This window comes from Microtus ochrogaster, linkage group LG9 (assembly GCF_000317375.1).
Source record: "Microtus ochrogaster isolate Prairie Vole_2 linkage group LG9, MicOch1.0, whole genome shotgun sequence".
Classification (NCBI taxonomy): Eukaryota; Metazoa; Chordata; class Mammalia; order Rodentia; family Cricetidae; genus Microtus; species Microtus ochrogaster.
Window position 1 is genome coordinate 26732235 of NC_022034.1, and position 20452 is coordinate 26752686.

The following is a 20452-nucleotide window of genomic DNA, read 5'->3' on the forward strand; positions in this document are numbered from 1 at the left end:
ACTTATAAATATAACTACTATGTAATACATATATCTTATTATTTATTATTCCAATTTGACAGTTGAGGGAATTGCTATGAGTGCCTCACTGTAAATGAAGGACAGATTTGAGCTTACTCAGCATTTTAAATTGCTTTTCATATTTGTTAAAATATCATCCTCTGTTTAAAATTTGTGAACTTCAGGGGATTTCTGGTTATCGTTTGGCCTCTAGTTTTTGGTAATAAGGATATATAGGACTAGAAAAGTGAAAGAATTTCAGCTTTTTGCTGATTTTTAAAAGACTTCATAATAAGAGAAGATAATGTGTCTCTCCAAAGTGTTGCTTCTGTGCTTCCTAAGACAGTATAGCCTTGTATTCTGCCTCTGGCTTGAAATCCCACTCTAGCAGAGTGTGTATATTTACCCTGATTACGGAGTGAAAACATACCTTATTTGTATGTATTTCTGCATAGGAATAAAATAGGAAGACTATTCTTCCTATTTTAGACTCGGGTCACCAAGCAAATGTAGTAAGGCCGGGTTTAGAATCAGTTGTCCCAGCCCCTCCCCCGCGTTGCTGAGCCTTAGGGTAGGGTTGATGGTGTGAGGCAGCTCCAGATAAATGCCCTGTGTGACAGGACAGCACTTTTAACTCTTAAACTGCTTGTTGTGAACGAGATCACAGTTTGTTACATTGCGGTGTGTTTCATATTTGCTTAGGTAAGTATGCGGAAGACATATTTGGAGAATTATTCAATGAAGCACATAGTTTTTCGTTCAGAGTTAACTCGTTGCAAGAGCGCGTGGACCGTCTGTCTGTCAGTGTCACACAGCTGGACCCTAAAGAAGAAGAATGTAAGTCTGCTCTTGGTGCATTTTCCTTTATGTTGTATGGAAACAGAGGAGATGAGTGTGTGTTTATGAACAGTATTGAGTATGAATCTATTAGTCTATCCCTGACCTTCACTGTCGCGCTGTCAGCTTGACTTCCGTTTCTACAAATAAATAAGTAAATAAATAAAGATAAAACACTTTTTTGGGTATACTATTTATCTCTTGATTTTTGACACGAAGCTATTTTGATCAGACTTTCTTAAGTTCTTTCTCCCTTATTTTTTGTGTGCTTTTTGTCTGAGAAACTAAAATTATTTGAAAAGTATCTGAAATCTTTTTTTTTTAAATTACTATTTGCCTTTGTGTTTTGAGACAGGGTTTCTCTGTGTAGCTTTGGAGCCTGTCCTGGCACTAGCTCCTTAGACTAGGCTGGCCTTGAGCTCACAGAGATCCACCTGCCTCTGTCTCCAAGGGCTGGGATTAAAGGTGTACACCACCACCATCCGGCAAAAAGTTTCTGAAATCTAAAGGTTTAGATGTAACTTCTTTTTCTGTGCCTTTTTGTAGGATTGCTGAACTATGACCTTCATATTTAGTTGGCTGCTACTGTCTGCTTTAAATGAACATTCCCCAAATTGTTCTATGCCAAGAATAAAATGGAAATATAGGTTTATTTTAAGAAAAAAAAAACACATTGCTATTTAGTATGGTAGAAATTTTAGTGGTTTAACAAAAAACGCTTTATGCTTCTGTAGATAGCTTGCATGTTAATTTTTAAAATGCCTCAAAACACTGAAAATTCACAAGTTCCTTTGCTGGTGGTGGTGGTAGTTGTACACTCACTTTGTAGACCAGGCTGGCCTTGAACTCAGCGCTCCGCCTGCCTCTGTCTCTTAAGTGCTGGGTCTAAAGGTGTGCGCCACCACTGCACAGATTGCTCTTTTTTTTAATCCATACAAAGAAGTGAAACTGAGAATATAATTTTCATTTATATACTATAGGGAGTTGTTTATGTGATTTTTTTCATAATATACTCATCAAACTTTTTGCTGAACAACATTTTTAGAATCAATTCAAGTTATAGATCTAAATGTAAACATTGGGAACATTAAATATTTTTAAAGCGAAGAGTAGAACGTTAGGATGAATATCTTGAACAACTCCTTTTGGCATACTGTAATGAGTATTTATTACTCTTCACGCACATCATTCATTAAAACCGAGATACAGTTGAGCGAGGTCTGTTTAGCATATTAACCAGGCTCTGGTACTGCAGCCAGTTTTAGGCCATTCTTACCTTCCATAAAGAGGCCCCACTCCATATCCCTTCTCCACGCTGCCTGAGTCTCATCACTAATCTACCGTATCCGTGGATTCTCCTATTCCAGGCACGTCCTGTGAGTGGATGGCATAGTACGTGGTCTCTAGTGACCAGCGTCTTCCGCTGTGTTCTTAGATCTGTTTGTATTCCGCTGAGGACTAATGACACCGAGCTTAGAGCCCTGTGTCTATTTTCTTGGAGAAATAACCATTCATTTCTTTGCCCCTATTTGTTTTCCTTCAACTCCTCGTTTTAAAATTGGATGACCTTTTTATTGTGAGGTTGTAAGAGTGTTCCTATGTTCTTGGTTCAAATTCTCTGTCCCATGTGTGTTTTGCACGTAGGTTGTTTTTCTTAGAGCTTTTTTTTAAAGTATATTTGTGTATATTAATCACACTTCATGAAATTCTTGAAATATATCTAATTGTTAGTGTAGAGAAATCCATTATAACCATCCATACTTTCAAGTATAATTTATGTCAACATTTTCTTTTTAGCATTTAGTTACAAAACGTATGTCATGTAATAATTCCTGTATAAATTCTGTTTTCATGTGTAGCAAAAATTAACATTTAATTTCAAAATGCTATTTCTTTTTAAGTATAGCATTTATTGATTTTTCTTCCCTGACAGTTTGTTGCAGGTATTATTGCATTCTGGTTATTCTCATTCTGTTAAATGTTAATAAATATCTGAACACCATCATTAAGTAAAAGTCCCAATGCCAGTATGTGACTGAAGGTGTGAGCATGGCAGGATTATACATGGCTTCCTTTATTTTTTCTGTAGCTCCTTTAAAATATGTGAAGCATGGCGAATAATTCTGAATCTAAAAGCTGAATACTTAACTGTTTTGAATGTGAATAATTGGGATTGTTTTGTGGAGATTTGTGATTCAATCTGGGCTTTGAAATTCAATGGGAATTCAAAGAAAATAGCATTATGAACATATAATTAAACTACAGTATGATAAAAAGTATTTTCAATTATCTTTAAGTGGTAGCAGCCATAAAACTGCCACGTAATTAAGAAATTGTCTAAAAAGCTATAAAAATGAATGCAATTATATTTAATCCAATTTTGTTTACAAACACGTTGCGCTGACATACTTACTGTGTCTATAACACTGTTGAGGTAGTATAAGATACTGACATTGTCACAGCGGAGTGTTTGTCAGTACGGTGTGACGGAGAAGAGTTGGGGGTAGGAAGGGACTTCCTGTTGTGCATGGTTTTTATATCCCTTACCAGAATGGCTCTGGGCGTTTGCCATCAGGCTCTGTTTGGTCGCTAGTTAGAATTGATGAATTGAGTGAGGGAGCAGCAGCAATCGATCCCTGTTCCTTGCCCTGCTTGGAAACAGTGTGCAGATTGTGGGAAGTTAGCCTTGAAACCAGATCAGTCCTGTTTCTGCTTAGCCTCATTTGCTGAGGCTGTTGTGTGTTTTCTGGCTTTGGCTGTTTGTATTTAAAGATGGAAAAGCAATTTTGGGTTCACTGAAATGGCAAGGTTGACTGAAATGAAGATTAGTGGCAGCCTCCATCCCACACAGGATCTACTCTCTGAGGCAGGAGGGGAAGCTTCTTTCCCCTGTCTCTAAATTGTATTCTGATGTTTATAAATGCGTCTGTCGCAAACTAGGACTGTGGACTTGTTGAAAACACAGTCCCTCTGTGACCGCAGACCGCTGGTGTACGAATCCAGATGTTCTTAGATTTTATTTGTAAGAAATGCTATGGTGTTTTAGGGACGATAGTTGTAACTTGTGATGGCTTACTGGCATTGCTGTGGTATACAGCATTTGTATACTCACGGTCACACATAATCAGTATATCAGATATCTTCATCTTTTGTTTCTAGTTTTGATTTGTGATAGAATCTCACTCTATAAACTACACTGTTAGTCTCGGAACTTGGGGCAAATCTCCTACCTTCACCTACAAGTGCTGGGCGATACCATACTGGCTTTGCCCAGCTTTTTTTAATGTGAAGAAATCACTCTAAGTGTCAGAACTGCAGTATTTTGGTGCATACCTTATTTTAATATGCTGGACAGCACAAAAGTAAATGAAAGTAGCTTTAAATCATCATGTGTGTGATTGTGCTGGACCAATTACTGAGGACACTAAGGTACAAGAGAGTCTTAAATCTTCCAAAAATTTATGCATAGGTAGAAATCATTATAGTACAAATTAGACTAAAGTCAAACTAATATAGACGACACACGTGTGATATTATAGTATACATAGCAAGAAGTCAACACCGTTCAGCCGGGACTGTCACTGGGTGTTAGTTCCTTCACTAATTAGTACTTCTGACTGTAAGCGAGTGAGGGATAGAACAGATTGGAAAGATGACAGAGAAAAGGAAAGAGTTTAAGTTGGGTGAGGGTGGGCAGGATCGGCCAGCAAAGAAAAAGAAATACTGGAAATGTATCATTAGGACTCTCCGAGCTTGAGAAAACAAAAGTTGTGTCCAGACTCCCCTAGAAGATCAGGCAGAGCAAGCTGTGGATAAATATAATGATAGAATATTTAGACTGACTCCTGACTGATGACATCACTAAAGGCACACAATAAACATGCAGTATTGAGACGTCATTCAGCTGAGTTGTCTTAGGAAAGTAAAATGAATTTGGGATTTTTGTTTTAGTATCTTTGCAAGATATCACGATGAGAAAAGCTTTCCGAAGTTCCACAATTCAAGATCAGCAGCTTTTCGACCGCAAGACTTTGCCCATCCCATTGCAGGAGACTTACGATGTCTGTGAGCAGCCTCCACCGCTCAATATCCTCACTCCTTACAGGTCAGTAGAATATCAGTCAGAAGCCCCATCGTCTCTCTCCTACTTCAGATTTAAATGCTGGATTCTCACGGTTTTAATCTCACTTGGTTCGAGTCAACAGAATGGCCTCCCTACCTGTTACTTTCAGAAAACCTTTATTTATTCTTTAGATGAGCTTCACGGGCTCTGACATAAAAAAAAAACAGGACCTGTTCAAGTAATTGTTATGAAGAACCGCTGGCGGCCGGGTGATGGTGGCGCACGCCTTTAATCCCAGCACTCGGGAGGCAGAGGCAGGCAGATCTCTGTGAGTTTGAGACCAGCCTGGTCTATAGAGCTAGTTCCAGGACAGGCTCCAAAGCCACAGAGAAACCCTATCTAGAAAAACAAACAAACAAACAAACAAACAAAAAAAGAACCGCTAGCAAAGTGATTCCCGTGGAATTGTGTCAGTAAAGTTGCCATTGTCTTTCTCGTTTTATTTTTAATCTTACAAAAAAGAAGCTAAAAATTCCGCAGTACTCACAACCATGCTTGTTGCATTCCTTGTTCTTGATATGTCTATCTTCACTTCCTGTATCTGTTTAATGCTTTCCACCCCGTACTCCGGTGAAGTCCGCAATTAGTGTTTCTTGGGAATTCTCTCACAGGATTTTTTAACTCGGCAGTTTGAGATGTACAACATGTTTTGAGAAAATGACATTCGAATTGTCATTTGAAGCTGTTCAGTAGGCAGGTTGACGGATATAAGTGAGTGCTCATGTCGAACTGAAAACTGAGAAGCAGCTTTTGGGTTTAGTAAGATGCCAACTTCGATAGAACACTGGTGGACACTCAGAGGTCTCTGTTCTAAGCGATGCGCCTGCTTTCCAGACTTAGCTTTCCGGCAGAACCATTTCTGATTATTAACCTTTCTCAAAGGACTTAGGAGTCTCTTACTCAGCAAAGGCAGCCTTGCTGTTGCACAGCAACGCTTTAAACTACAGTATCAGCTCTGGAAAGCTCTGCTTTTTCATCTTCCGTGCTTTCGTTTCTGATTTATTTATAAAAAAAATATATATATACAGTGCTCTGTTTTGGCAATGTTTATTCATTTTGAGACACAATCTCCTTGTGCAATTCAGAGTGGCCTTGAACTCGTGACCCTGTTGCCTCTAGTGTCAAGATCACTGCACCATGCCTAAGACAGAAACCTGCTACGTGTCAACAGTCTGGATAATGGGTGTGGTGTGAGGGGAAGCACGTTTCAGTGATAAATTTGTCTCGTTGTCTTCTCTCTCACCTAACACACGGTGTTGGACATATTGTATTTCAGGGACGATGGGAAGGAAGGGCTGAAGTTTTATACCAATCCTTCGTATTTCTTTGATCTGTGGAAAGAAAAGATGTTGCAAGATACAGAGGATAAGAGGAAGGAAAAGAGAAAGCAGAAGGTATTAAAGAGATTCAAAAGCTTGGCGTTACGTTTATGTACTCGAGTGTTGCCGCACATGGGAAACCTGGTTAACCCACACTTTGATGGTCTTGTTTCGTTGGGCCCTTGCCTTAAGTCCTTCACCTCACAGGTAACAAAGGAATATTACGTAGATGTGAGCAAAGGCGGGAGATCAAGCCAGCACTTTCTGCAACACCATGTGTCCTAGCTGTTTCAACAGGTTGTTGAGCCCTCACTAAATTCCTTTGCCAGGCTGTTTTGCTGCTGTCTTCCTGGTAAAATTTTCCTGAATCTGCCTTATTTCCTGCTAATGACTTTTAAAGTAATAGAAGGAAGGAACAAGTTGTATTTTGGCACAGTGGAGGCACAGGCTGTCTTCATTATGCCTTTGTTTATCTCTGCTTTCCACCGTCCCTATAATACTCTCTTGTTAGATTCTTTTTTTTTAATTTATTTATTTATTAAAGATCTCCGTCTCTTTATGTGCTGGACAGTACCCTTGTGTTCGAGCTGGAGTTTGCAGTCCGGTGACTGGCAAGCTAAAGTGCACCCGAACACAGGTTTTGTTTGCTAAGCACAAGGGTTGTGAATCATTGTTTGAAGTAGAATTCCTTAGACGGCCACGCTTATTCTGCTTCACAGCATGCCCCGTCTTACACCTGACAGGCTTCGTCATATGTGTTACCTGCTTTGTCCCTTTGGGCGTTTGATATTTGTTGTACCTTTTCCTATGCTGTCTCCCCTGACAGTAATTTTTGTCCACTTCCCATAAAGATAATTTAGGGTCTTAATTATTTGACCAGGAGTTGATAGTTCTGTCGTCCATGGTAAACTTTGACCCTTGTTAATGGTAGGTATGGGAGTAAGGGTTAGGGACTTGTCTGCACCCAGAGGATTTTCTGCCTTAAGTCTAGGCACACCATTTTGTATCTAATCCCTCGACTTGAAATTGAGTTGTAAAACCGTGGTGAGAAACTGGGATTACAGCGAAATCTGGTCAGTTTTAACTCAGAACGTACATGTGGAATGGCTCTAGGTTTGTTATATCATGTTGGCCTTGCCTTCTTAAGCATTGACCCTAGAATTTCATCTGGATTACTATAACCCCTTTTTAAGTGTTTGGCATTTCACCACTTGGCTTTGTCTCATTACTTCTGTTATAGCAGAAAAATCTAGATCGTCCTCATGAACCTGAAAAAGTGCCAAGAGCTCCTCATGACAGGCGGAGAGAATGGCAGAAGCTGGCCCAGGGTCCAGAGCTGGCTGAAGACGATGCTGATCTCTTACACAAGCATATTGAAATTGCGAATGGCCCAGCCTCTCATTTTGAAACAAGGTTTCTTTTATTTTGTTTCTGAATGAATGCTAAACATTGGATTTACTTATAATATCTCTCTGTATGTCTAAGTCTTGGCTCCCAAGCTGTGGAGTTGGAAGAAGGCCCTGTTGTAATAGAAATGTTTTCAACCCTAACCACTGAACCTGCTGAAATCAACCCCCTTCGGCGGGTCCTGTCCACATTTGAACTTTGTGTTGCCATTTATAGAAAGAAATGTCTGAAGAAGATATTTTTATGATTTGTTTTAGCTTTTATCTGAGACTTCCTCCCAGTATTTCAGGTAGACTGTGTTGAATGCCATAGTAAAGTGTGTCTGCAATATTTCTGAAGTATTGATTTACCGCATATGAAACTTCAGTTCTGTTTTTTTCCAAGTCCCCAAATTGAGATATATCAGGACTTTCAGACAGAATTGCTACCTTCTCTTACAGACATGTGCACTAGGTCCTCTTCCTTTCTCAGCAGCCAGGGGTCCTATCTAAGTGACGTGCTATAACACACTGCTTCCAAGTTTCGGAATTTATATATGTATTATCATTCTCATTTTATTAGAAATGAGCAACACATGGACAGTATTAGAGGCATAACTGAAATATTAGCTATATTACTAAAAGACACTGAAAGAAAGGAAATTAAACAAAAATCTGTAGGTACACATTTCTGCTCCAGTTAAACATAGGCATTTGTCTGGCCTGTTTACCAGTGTAAGTGGACTAATTTGTGACACGCTCTGCTCATCTGTTAATCTAGTTCTGTTCCCAGAATGCTCTGTAGTTGGTAAATACAGATCTTTGGTTGCTCAGCTAAGATTTTGTCTAAATCTCATGTTGCTGAACGCTAGAACCAGAGAAAGATTTTGTTCACAAAACCTTTGGAAGCCATTAGTTTAAGAAAACCAGTGTCCAAGTGTTAATGAATTCCAGTTTTTATATTTTACTTGTCAATCATTGGTTAAAAATTATTCACAGAAATAAACTACTGGCACTCCAAAGAAAAACCATTCAGGTAACATTTCATTTCTCTAACAGAGCACTGTTCTTATGTCTCTTTCTTTAAGGCCTCAGACATACGTGGATCACATGGACGGATCTTACTCACTCTCTGCCTTGCCGTTCAGCCAGATGAGTGAACTTCTGACCAGAGCGGAGGAAAGGGTCTTAGTCAGACCCCATGAGCCACCTCCGCCTCCGCCAATGCATGGGGCAGGAGATGCAAAACCCATACCCACCTGTATCAGGTATGCAGGACAATCTCTTCATACTTTGTCTTGGACACCAGTGGCCCTTTTTCTTTAATGGATCAATGGTAAACATTTCGGGCTTTGTGGACAAGTAGTCTCTGTCACAAGAGCTCTAGTCTGCTATCATTGTGTGGAAGCAGCCAGAGACTGGCCATAAATGACCGCTTGAAACAAAACAAGTTCATAAACAAGGAGCCTTTGGCATAGAAAATGTGTTTGCTTTCCTCTGATGAGAACAGGTTCATTCTCCTGGGGACATTTAGCTAATTGCTTTAAAGATTCGTGTTTTCATGTAGTAGTTGCAGCTTTGTTAACTAGCATTACCTTACACAGTTTATTAAGAAAAAATGAATTTTTACAACGTCATAAAATAAAGGTCTAAAATATGGAGGCCAAAGATGTTAGTTGGATATTAAGAAAAATATTTTATTAACTTCAGAGAGAATAGGCAGTTTCTTAACAGCAATATTTCAGTAAAGCTATTTTGAACTTTAATGTGGTCAGTTAGACACTTAGACATTTTTAACATGGGCATATTAAAGAAGTTTTCTAATCGAAATACAGCCCAGCTTTACCATTTTTAGTTTAAAATAGAACAGACCACAAAAGCCTCGTATCATCACTGACTTCTTTGGTATACCAGCCTCGGGAAGAAAAGGGACTGTAAATTTTCTTTTGTGGGTTTTAATGAGCTGGCATTGGCTTCAATGAAATGACATACCATGAGCCTTAGCAGCTTCCGTACAAACGCACCATCTTCACATTAGCCAATATTGCAGTATGCGTGCAGACACCGAGCGTGGAAGGGTTGCATCATCGTAGACTCACAATGCTGTCACAGTGCAGCGTTGGACACTACTTACTAAAGTAGGCATGAAACTCCCAAGTGGATGTGAAAGTCGCGTACAGTGAGGTGTTCAGAAAGTTGGGTTATTATGAACTAAAACTCCATTTCTCTAATAGATACACTATGTACATTCTTGTACACTTTTAGCTCTCAGTCTTTAGAAATAGTGTTAAATAGCGTAAAATTTCTGTAGGGATGTGAAAATGGGCCCATTGGTGGAGCTGCTGGTGTTCATGTACAGTTCCTACAGCTGTTTTCCTTTTAGCTTCCTGCTCAGTAACTTTGAGGATCTCTTTGTCATTTCAGCTCGGCCACAGGTCTTATAGAGAATCGCCCCCAGTCACCAGCTGCAGGCAGAACACCCGTGTTTGTGAGCCCCACTCCCCCACCTCCTCCACCACCTCTTCCATCCGCCTTGTCAACTTCTTCCTTGAGAGCCTCGATGACCTCAACTCCTCCCCCGCCAGTCCCTCCCCCACCTCCACCTCCAGCCACTGCTCTGCCAGCCCCAGCAGTGCCCCCACCGCCAGCTCCTCTACAGATCGCCCCTGGCGTTCTTCACCCAGCTCCTCCTCCCATTGCTCCTCCTCTAGTCCAGCCTTCTCCACCAGTAGCTAGAGCTGCCCCAGTATGTGAGACTGTACCGGTTCATCCGCTCCCACAAGGCGAAGTCCAGGGGCTGCCTCCACCCCCACCACCGCCTCCTCTGCCACCACCTGGCATTCGGCCATCCTCACCTGTCACAGTTGCAGCTCTTGCTCATCCTCCCTCTGGGCTCCATCCAGCTCCATCTACTGCCCCAGGCCCCCATGCTCCATTAATGCCCCCGTCTCCTCCATCACAAGTTATACCTGCTTCTGAGCCAAAGCGTCATCCATCCACCCTACCTGTGATCAGTGACGCAAGGAGTGTGCTACTGGAAGCGATACGGAAAGGTAATCTCCTCAGAGCCGTGGGAAGCATTGTCACGGCAGCACTGGAAATCTTCTGGATGCTTAGGACAATGTTGTGTTCCTCGTTTATACACTTTTAGGAGGCCGTGTTTTTGTACAAATGGGATTTTAGAAGCAGGACTTCCATATTTTAAGTGACTTTTCAGGATAAACAAAACATTTAACTATTTTATTTTGATACTTGGTAAGCTTTCTTAAGATGAATGAGAAGTAGAAGGCATGGAGTTGGGAGTGTGGTTCGGTTGATAGAGGGCTTGCCTGGCGTGCACAGAGCCCTTGGCCCTAGTGCTACACAAGACTGAACACAGTGGCGCACACTTGTAATCCAGCACTGGGGAGCTAGAGGTGTGAGGAGCGTCAGAAGTTCTAGGTCATTCTTGGCTGTGGCTAGTCCTGTGCCAGCCTGGGCTCCATGAGGCTGTCTGAAAAAGAAAAAAGAAGAAACTTACAGCACTGGACTTCTGTGATATAGAAATTTTAATAAACATCCCCCCCTCTGTATATTAATAACTTCCTTAAAATATTTTCAGTGCAGAAGTTTTTTATTTGGGGTGTAATTGACATCTGTTTCGCCAGATACCGCTAAAGGATTAAAGGTCTTCACTTAGAAGCAAGAACGATCATGTTTATTCATTTGTTAATTCAGCGTTTCCTAAGTGGGAATCAAGAATATAGAGAATGATAGCGCCTTTCCTTCAAGTACAGGGGACAGGCTGCAGAAGACATATTCAGCAGGTGATTTGCCCCTCGAGGTGGTAGAAGTGTGTCATCTGGTTACAGATGAGCGTGAAGTACGACAGAGCATGATAGATAAATACAGCTATCCCCGGGAATAGCTGGGGGTTCAGGACCTGATTTACAGATGAAGACTTAAAGCTCCAACCCAGTTCCTTCAGATTCATTTTCAGTGGAGTTTGCTTTTTCTTTTCCTATTCGTATTCCTCAGACGCCTTTAGTTTTAATGGCTAAGGACTGTGTCTGGTTTTCGCACTCTGGTTTTAAATGACTGGTCCGGCTTTGCTGTTTCAGGTATTCAGCTACGCAAAGTCGAAGAGCAGCGTGAGCAGGAAGCCAAGCATGAGCGGATTGAGAACGACGTCGCCACCATCCTGTCTCGCCGCATCGCCGTGGAGTACAGTGACTCGGAAGACGACTCGGAGTTCGACGAAGTAGATTGGCTGGAGTAAGAAGGTCGCGCTGCTGTGACTGCCGGACTGAATGCACATGTCCTTGTGGCGCTTGTTCTTTGAAAATGTTTGGTCATTCTAGTGTTTTGCTTCCCCTTCCTCATAATGAATAACCCTTTTTCTCCATAACTTTTGATTTCTATGAAAAGTATTAGCATATATTTCAAACTAAATATTTTACAGTGGCTTATCTTCTCCTCCCTCCCCCCCGGAAAAAATATAATTTGGTCCAATAAACCACTAAGTATTAAGCATGGGCAGCCGTTGTTAGAGTAGCTGATTCAGTTTTTGATATACCTTAATTGTGCACTTTGTGATTTGTTTTTTGAATTTGAAGAAAGCACCTGAGAAGGAAAACCTCGAGGGCAGCTGTGTCTGCTGGTGAGCCTTATTCCGTTTCCTGGTGTTCTCAGTGAAGAACACTGCCTCGATTACATGGATACACAGAAAGAGCATTTAGCTTGTAGTGTTGAATTCTCTTAAGGAATGGTTAATTTTTTTTTGTTATCATTTTATTGTTTTAAATACTTGCCTTATTTGAACGTTAGCAGAACCCCTTTCCCACTTATATATTGTGTGGTACAGTTTTGCTTGCCTATAGAAGTTTAAATTTTTTCCATGTGAGATACTCAGAATAAGCATACGTGTAACTTACATAATGTGAGAATAACAATCTGATGTAATAAATGGTTCATTTTAAAGGTTCCCAGTGTCACTCTGTGAATGCATCTGTTGATAAATGCATAGGTGGTGTACGAAAGAGTTCACAATTTCAGCTGCGTACGTCCTCTGGGTTTTTTAAAATATAACTTGTCTCTTACGCAAAGGCACTTTTATGCCATATTTTTCTGAAGTTATACAATTATATTTCAGCTCATTTTTACCTTAACATTCCTACTGCTGTTTGCCCCCTGCATGCCTTATTGTCGGTTTATCACCACGCTTGATAGGTTTGTAAGGATGAGTTGCTTGTGTTTGCAGCCGTTCAAGGTGACAGGGAGGCAAGGTAATGTCTTAAAGATGCTGAGAGAACCAGCTGTGACTGCTTGGCTGCAGCGCAGTCCAGCACTTGAAGACTGGCAAGGGTGAGGGTTTGAAGTCAGCCTGGGCTGCATGGTAAGGTCTGATCTCAAAAACACAAACAAAACCAAACAGAAACTTTAAACTAATTGGAGTTAAGGCAAATCAGTTATTTTGTTTAAGTGGCCTCACTCTTTGGCTTTGCTTGTATCCACATTTTGCAGTTCAATCTCCAGATCTTTATCAAGTGGTGCATTGTGTTCCTTGAGTCTGGGAGTCTCAGAGACTTGCTTTGACAAGGTGCATGTGGCTAAAGTGAAGTTGCCAATCCTACACTTCGACCTCCTTCCCGTGCCCGTCCCCCCTCCCTCCCAGGACATCTCTGGGTTGTCCTGGGGATCAGCAACCTTGTAGAGAATCACACCAGGGAGAGACCGTGGTAAAGCAGCTGAGCCCAGGGTCGCTTGCTTCCTGGCACATTGTAAGCAGGCAAACAAGCCTGACCGCAGACATGGGAGCTTGTGAGCAAACAGTGAGTGCTGATTGTCTCGCATCTAAGTTTTGACGTGAGTTATTTCATGATGCACTTTGGGAAATAAGTGGTGATTCATAGTCACTCGCTAGCAGGATAATATGGGAGGTATATAACAAATAACCAGTGACCTGTGATGTTTATAAAACAAAAATGATGAACTAAATTTATCATTTTATATTGCTATTGCAGTGCAATTTGTGTATAAAAAATTCCCAATGGTTTAAATAAAAAATTTGACTCAGTCTTTTTGATAGCTTTGTTTAGAACAGTGGTTCTCAACCCTCCTAATGCTGTAACCCTTTAATACAGTTCTCATGTTGTGGTGACCCCCAACCATAAAATTATTTTCTTTGCTACTGTTATGCATCCTAATGTAAATCGTAAATATCTGATATGCAAAATCTGTGGGGGGTTCGTTCAACAACCCCACCCAAAAGAGTCATGACTCATGGATTGAGAACCACAGGTTTAGGACAAGAGTTTAAGCCATTGAAGATTCCTTTCCAGCCTTAGGAAAATATAGTATCAAATTTAACTTAAAATATGGCAGTTAAAGTCTGTCTTCTTAACTAGAGCTATATTCCTCTTTTGGTTCCTCTGATTCTTTAATTGTGGCTCTCCTCATTACACTTTGTCATTACACTTTGCATAGCAGGTTCTTACCTATAGAGCCTGTCAAATAGACTGCTCACAGGACAGCTGGGTGCCAATAGGCAACTCAAATTATTAAACGATTTCAGAACTACCCTCATTTTTATTATGTTACCCACGACTCTTAAAGTATATTGGTATATATACCAATAAAAACAACAAAAAAGCACTGTGCAAATCGATTGAAAGATAGGATTTTGTGTTGCACTAATAAAATGCCAAATAGGGAATTTCTTAGTTGGATATAAATAATTGTAATTAATTAAAGGCAACTTAATGAAGTCAAGAATGCATAGGCCCTTGTAATACATATAATGCACCCTATTTATTCACTGCGGTATGAAGAACACATTATTTATGTTCTCCATGACTAGACTGTAGATTGCAGCCATAATTGCTGCCGCTTTTCAGCCTGACAGCCAGGCTCTGAGTGAAGAATGAATAGAGTCTTGGATGAGCATTTGAGACCCTTTTTTAAGACTAGTTATCAATACCTTTTTCTCATTATTGTAAGGCCAGCTGCTCTGGCTTTTTTTTTTTTTTTTTTTTTTTTTACTTTAAGAGGAAATATACACACACAACTGAGCATGTCTTGAAGTCTCTTTTCGGGGGTATACTTTCTTTTTTTGTAAACCTGCAATGATTTTGAATATTTTATTGTGTGTACTTGTGTGTCCTTATGGAATGCTGTGTGTGTGTTGTACTCAGAAGACTTTGATAGTTTTCTTGTTTATCCATCCTGCCTTTAGGCTAGCTTTTCTAATACTATGTTCTTTGATATGGAACACAGATATTTTCATGACTAATAAAATTCCCCATCTACCTCTCTGACCTGAAACGACAAAAAAGATACAAGAGTTACTCAATCATAAGGTTTTCTATTTTAACATCTTCCAGTACTCCTTAGTGTATATTTTATTTGTATTCATTAAGGACATGAAGTCTACTTCTAATTTTAATGAAAATACATAGGAGATACTTAGTCACTCTAAAAAGGAGCACATTCCTGTGAGAGATGTTTTTATTTTATAGTATTTTTATTCTGTTTCTGTTTGTTGAATGACTTATTTTTCTGCCGCAGGGTTGATGCCTGGGTTCTGGGGCCATAACAGTGAATAAACAGAGCCCTCCTTTCTGAGCATACAGATAAATTGACAAAGCACAATGAACATTATATTAGAGAAGCTTGCAGCACAGAGACTAGCTTACTTTTCAATTACTATAACAGAACACCATGACCAAGGCAACTTGTAGAAGAAGTTTACTGGGGGCTTCTGTCTCAGAAGCGAGACCACAACCATCGTGGCAGTGAGTGGCTGCAGAAGGGCAAGGCATGATGCTGGAGCCGTAGCTGAAGCTTGTATCCCGATGTGCAAAGACTGGAAGTGCTGTGGGCTTTTGAAACCGCACAGCCCCGCCCCCAGAGACAGGCGTCCTCCAGTAAGGCCACACCTCCTAATCCTTCCTAAACAGTTTGACCGAGGGAGTACTTGAGTATTCAGACATGAGCCTGTGGGTGCCCCCTGTAAAATAAAAAAGCAGACCACATACCTCTAGCATACAATGGCATAGAATATACATTACCATTCCAAAAAGAAGGAAATGGGACATAGTGAGGGGACACTGGATTGAAACAAGACCAAAATCCAGTAGGACAAACTCCAAATTCTGAAGCTCCATGTCTGATGTCGGGAAGAGGGGGGGTTGGTTAGATGCTTCCACCCTTGCAGTCTTGCTGACTGCAACATGCTTTTCTTCCTTGGGTTGCTTCCATTCCCTGTCTGCAGCTCCTCTTGGCCTTCCCACCTCTCTAGCATCTCCAACATCTGGAGTTTGCAACGCAACCCAGGCTTCACTGTCACAGCATTATGTGGTGACCTCTCAGGGACTCCCCTGCCACAGGCCTGGCCTCAGAGGCTTTTCTTTAGCATTGGAGGAAAAAAGCCGGGCGGTGGTGGCACACGCCTTTAATCCCAGCACTTGGGAGGCAGAGGCAGGTGGATCTCTGTGAGTTCAAGGCCAGCCTGGTCTAGAAGAGCTAGTTCCAGGACAAGAACCAAAAAGCTACAAAGAAACCCTGTCTCGAAAATAAAAAAAATAAAAATAAAAAAAATAAAAAATCAGACCATGAAGCAGATGCTGACCAGTTTATCTGCTGACTTGAGGGAGAAACTGGGCCCCCTCCTTGTGTTATGATTTGCAAAAACTTTGATTTTTGTTGTTGTTGCTTTTCTTTGTTGCATAAGGTTTCTTTTTTTTGCAAATTGGAAACTTAACTGGATGGAATCTTGCCCTGAAGGTACCACCCCTTTCTTCCCTTTCTCTTTTTCTCTTTCATCACAAACCTTGACACAACATTAAAGTTCCTGGTGCTCTTTTTCTCCTCAAACTGTACGTTTTGTGTTTCTTTGTGCCCTGCTCGCTCTTCACCTCTATAAGAATGGTTACTAATAACCAAGTGACGAAGTCAGTATTCGGCTATCTTGAAATCTCTTCTGCCAGCAAAATTAGTTCAAAGCTCTTCAGTTTAGCCTCAGGCAGATTCTTAGGACAAAAGCAAAAGGCAACCATATTCTTTGCCAGAATATCACAAGAATGGTCTCTAACTGAGTTGCCAGTGTTCCCCTCTGAAACCTCTTAGCTGGGCCTCCATAGACCACATTAATCTTAGTACTGCTGTCTTCCAAACTCCTACTAGGCCCTTTAAGCTCCTACTTAACAGCATTCCAATACTTTCCTAGAACAAAGTCCCAAAGTTTTTGACATTCTTCCAAAAAGCCACATACATGATCAGGCCAGTTACAGTAATAGCCCACCCACTCGCTGGTCCCAACTTCTGTCTTTTGCTACTTTTCTTTTTCTTTTTAATTTATTTATTTATTAAAGATTTCTGCCTCCTCCCTGCCACCGCCTCCCATTTCCCTCCCCCGATCAAGTCCCTCTCCCTCATCAGCCCGAAGAGCAATCAGGGCTCCCTGTCCTGTGGGAAGTCCAAGGACCACCCACCTCCATCCAGGTCTAGTAAGGTGAACATCCAAACTGCCTAGGCTCCCACAAAGCCTGTGCATGCAATAGGATCAGAAACCCATTGCCATTGTTCTTGAGTTCTCAGTAGTCCTCATTGTCCGCTATGTTCAGAAAGTCCGGTTTTATCCCAGGCTTTTCCAGACCCAGGCCAGCTGGCCTTGGTGAATTCCCAATAGAACATCCCCATTGTCTCAGAGTGTGGGTGCACCCCTCGCGGTCCTGAGTTCCTTGCTCGTGCTCTCCCTCCTTCTGCTCCTGATTTGGACCTTGAGATTTCTGTCCGGTGCTCCAATGTGAGTCTCTGTCTCTGTCTCCTTTCATCGCCTGATGAAGGTTAATATTCAGGAGGATGCCTATATGTTTTTCTGTTGCTGTGACAAACCATCATAAAGAAGGCAGCTGTTTATCACTGTGAGGAAACACTATGAGCAAAAAGCAAGTACGGAAGGGAAGTGTTGATTTGACTTACACTTCCACAGCACTGTTGATCCAAGGAAGTTAGCAGAGAGCTAACTGGGAATGTCTTTTAAAACCTCAAAGCCCTCGCCAGTGATACGCTTCCTCTAAGACCACGCTTTGAGGTTCTTCTCAAACAGTTCCACCAACTGAGAACTTTGTAGTCAGTATATGAGCCTATTGGGAACCACCATTCAAACCACCAGAGAAACCAAACTAAAGTCAGGACAAGCATCCAGAGAGAAGAAAGAAAGCATTGAAGATTGGAGGTATACCTTGGCAGACAAGTGTGGGAAGAAAGAGAGGGGTCTCCCCTGCACCTGAAAGGTCTCAGTGAATGGCAGGAAAGGTTTGGAGCATGGGATGCAATGGCCAAAACAGAGTAGGAGGGGTGAGCCATGAGGAGTCTTCAGAACGACTTCTCAGAAGAGTTTGTGTTTTGCTCCTTGGGCAATGAAACTGGAGAGGTAACATTAGAATATAATTTTAAAACCTGCCCGGTGACTACAAGTGTGAATGAGCCAGCAATGTGTGTGCAGATAACTCGAACCACTCCTGGTTAGCATAGGTGACAGACAATGGGCTGTTGGCAGGAGAGATGGGGCTACTTAGAGCAGCGGTTCTCAACCTTCCTAACGCTGTGGCCCTTTAGTGCAGCTCCTCATGTTGTGGTGACCCCCCCACCATAAAATTATTTTCATTGCTACTTCATAACTAATTTTGCTAGTTAGGAATCATAATGTAAATATGTGATATACAGGCTATCTGGTATCTGTGAAAAGGCTCTCAGAGGTTCGTGACCCACAGGCTGAGAACTACAGGCTATACTAGACTGGTTTATTGAAGAGGAAAGAGTCAAGGCGACTTCTAGGGTCCAGGCTATAAGGGAGTAACAAGGGAGAGGCAGGTTTGTAGGGATGTGTAAGTTCCAGGAGGATCAGGGATTCATTCAGGATGGGTTTGAACAGAGTGAGAGCTTTGTAGAGAAATTATCAATACGAAGTTATCAGCAAGCAATTGTTGAGGTTGCTAGTCACCAGCTTATAGTGGCTCCAGTATGCAGCCTGTACAGGAGCTGGTTTGGTTTGGTTGGTTGTTTTGCTTCCCAGCAGCCTGACCTAATTCCATGGTTAAATTTCCACGTTGAAGCTTTCACACACTCCGCTGCAGTGCTGTTTTGATTTCCTTTCATCATTGAGTGCATCCCCGGGCTCTTTGGGGTTGTCAGATCATGCCAGTCAATCATCTTCCATTGGAAGGCTTCGTTCCTGCCCAGTTCTGCAGCGCCCCAGCTTCCTTCTCTTAAGTTAGGAGACAGACCCCCTTTTCCCGTCTCACCTGCAGAATTTTCTTATTTTCAGATTAAACAGCTCTAACTGCCCTTTCCATGGTCATCTTTTCAGTCTAGAGTCTTCCTTCTCAGTCCTGTCCGAGACGATCCTGCTCTGATGATGTCATTTAGAAAAGGGCAGAGGGAAGCCCTTCAGGATTTGGCGGTTGCCTCTTTCCTGTCAGAGTTACCTTGTCTGCCCAATTTACTCTGTTTTCTCTGATGGTGTCTCCTTGGCTCGGGTAATAACTTAGGTGTGGTCCTATTAATTTTACCATTTAGCGCCTGTTGAGATGGGACCAAAGTTTTAGCTATTGAATTGGTTGGTTTTCCACAGTCCTTGGACAATAGACTTTTTATTTCAGAAAAGCAGAAGAATGTGGGTAATTCTATGTAAACTGCTTAGCATTACTTTTAAAATAGCTCAGAGTGAAGGGTCAACTAACCAGATTCCAGGCTTTCTCTCTGTAATATTTTCATTGTGAGCAACGTATGTAGAAAATAAGTAACATATCATTTCAGCTCCATAATCTGTCAGCAACCCCCTTTCAGGTCACAGAATAGCATACTGTCATTACTCCAAAGGCATTTCTCCTGATACCTCCGAATGCCAATTTCCCCCAAATTCCAAACTCGAGTTATCAAATTCCAATCTAGGTGTAAAAGATGAAAACCACAGTCAACTAATCAACATAGGACAATCACCCTAACCTTAGCATAAGAAAATTGTAAAGCAGAACACACACACACACAAAAGGATAAACCAAACTTCATTAAACAGAGTAACTGTTCTCCAATGGGAAGATTTAATCTAATTTTTATTGTCTAATTTTGCCTGAATTTGGAGGTATGCATAAGTAAATGATACTTTTGTTATGCAGTATGCTCTGTGTATCTGACATCTTAAAATTTTGTGAGATTCAACCATGTTTGTATGTGTCTGTGTATGTCACAGTTTATCCGTTCTGCTGTTGGGAACGTTTACAAATAAGTGGAACTGAGTCACAGGATGCTCATCCCCTTAGTCTGACAAGAGTGCCAAACTCTTTCCCAAAACAGTTGGGAAATTTATACTTATACCAGTAATCATGATTCTGTTTCTTCACACCCTTGCTTGACCTTGGGGGTCAAACTATTTCATTTCAGTCATTTGCGTGGATATGTAACAATGTGTCCTTGTAGTTTTAATAGATTTTCCTTTCCCTGACTTCTGAAAAGACTCAGCACGTTTTTATGTGGCTGCTTGCCATATCATCTTCCATTTGTGGTGTATCTCTCTGGTGGTGCCCATTGAGGGAAAGTTACTCATGTTAATGAAGTTTATTTGATCATTCTTTGTCTTTGTGTATGTGTGTTCTGTTTACGAATTTCTTATGACTATTTTCATTGATTACGTCTAGATTATACTCTGAGATTAATTATTATGTGTAGACTGTAGTGCTAAAAGTGTAGATAGATGAATACCTGCGTATTTGTAGCCCACATCTTCATAATAGTATCAGTTTTCTTCT

General features: G+C 41.2%; 1 protein-coding gene across 2 annotated transcripts in view; it reads left to right on the top strand.

Annotated features, from left to right (window-relative positions):
* The window catches only part of Wasf1 (WAS protein family member 1), a 48236-nt gene extending 35609 nt beyond the window's left edge, over nucleotides 1–12627 (top strand). The window contains exons 3-9 of one of the 2 annotated variants that reach the window (XM_005363559.3): nucleotides 703–837; nucleotides 4789–4942; nucleotides 6237–6354; nucleotides 7520–7692; nucleotides 8753–8932; nucleotides 10089–10717; nucleotides 11765–12627. In XM_005363559.3, the coding sequence (XP_005363616.1) occupies nucleotides 703–837; nucleotides 4789–4942; nucleotides 6237–6354; nucleotides 7520–7692; nucleotides 8753–8932; nucleotides 10089–10717; nucleotides 11765–11922 (1547 nt within the window). In that variant the 3' untranslated portion in view covers nucleotides 11923–12627. The remainder of the gene's footprint in view (nucleotides 1–702; nucleotides 838–4788; nucleotides 4943–6236; nucleotides 6355–7519; nucleotides 7693–8752; nucleotides 8933–10088; nucleotides 10718–11764) is intronic. The other variant, XM_005363560.3, reaches the window with a different exon arrangement.
* Nucleotides 12628–20452: the final 7825 nt, after the last annotated feature.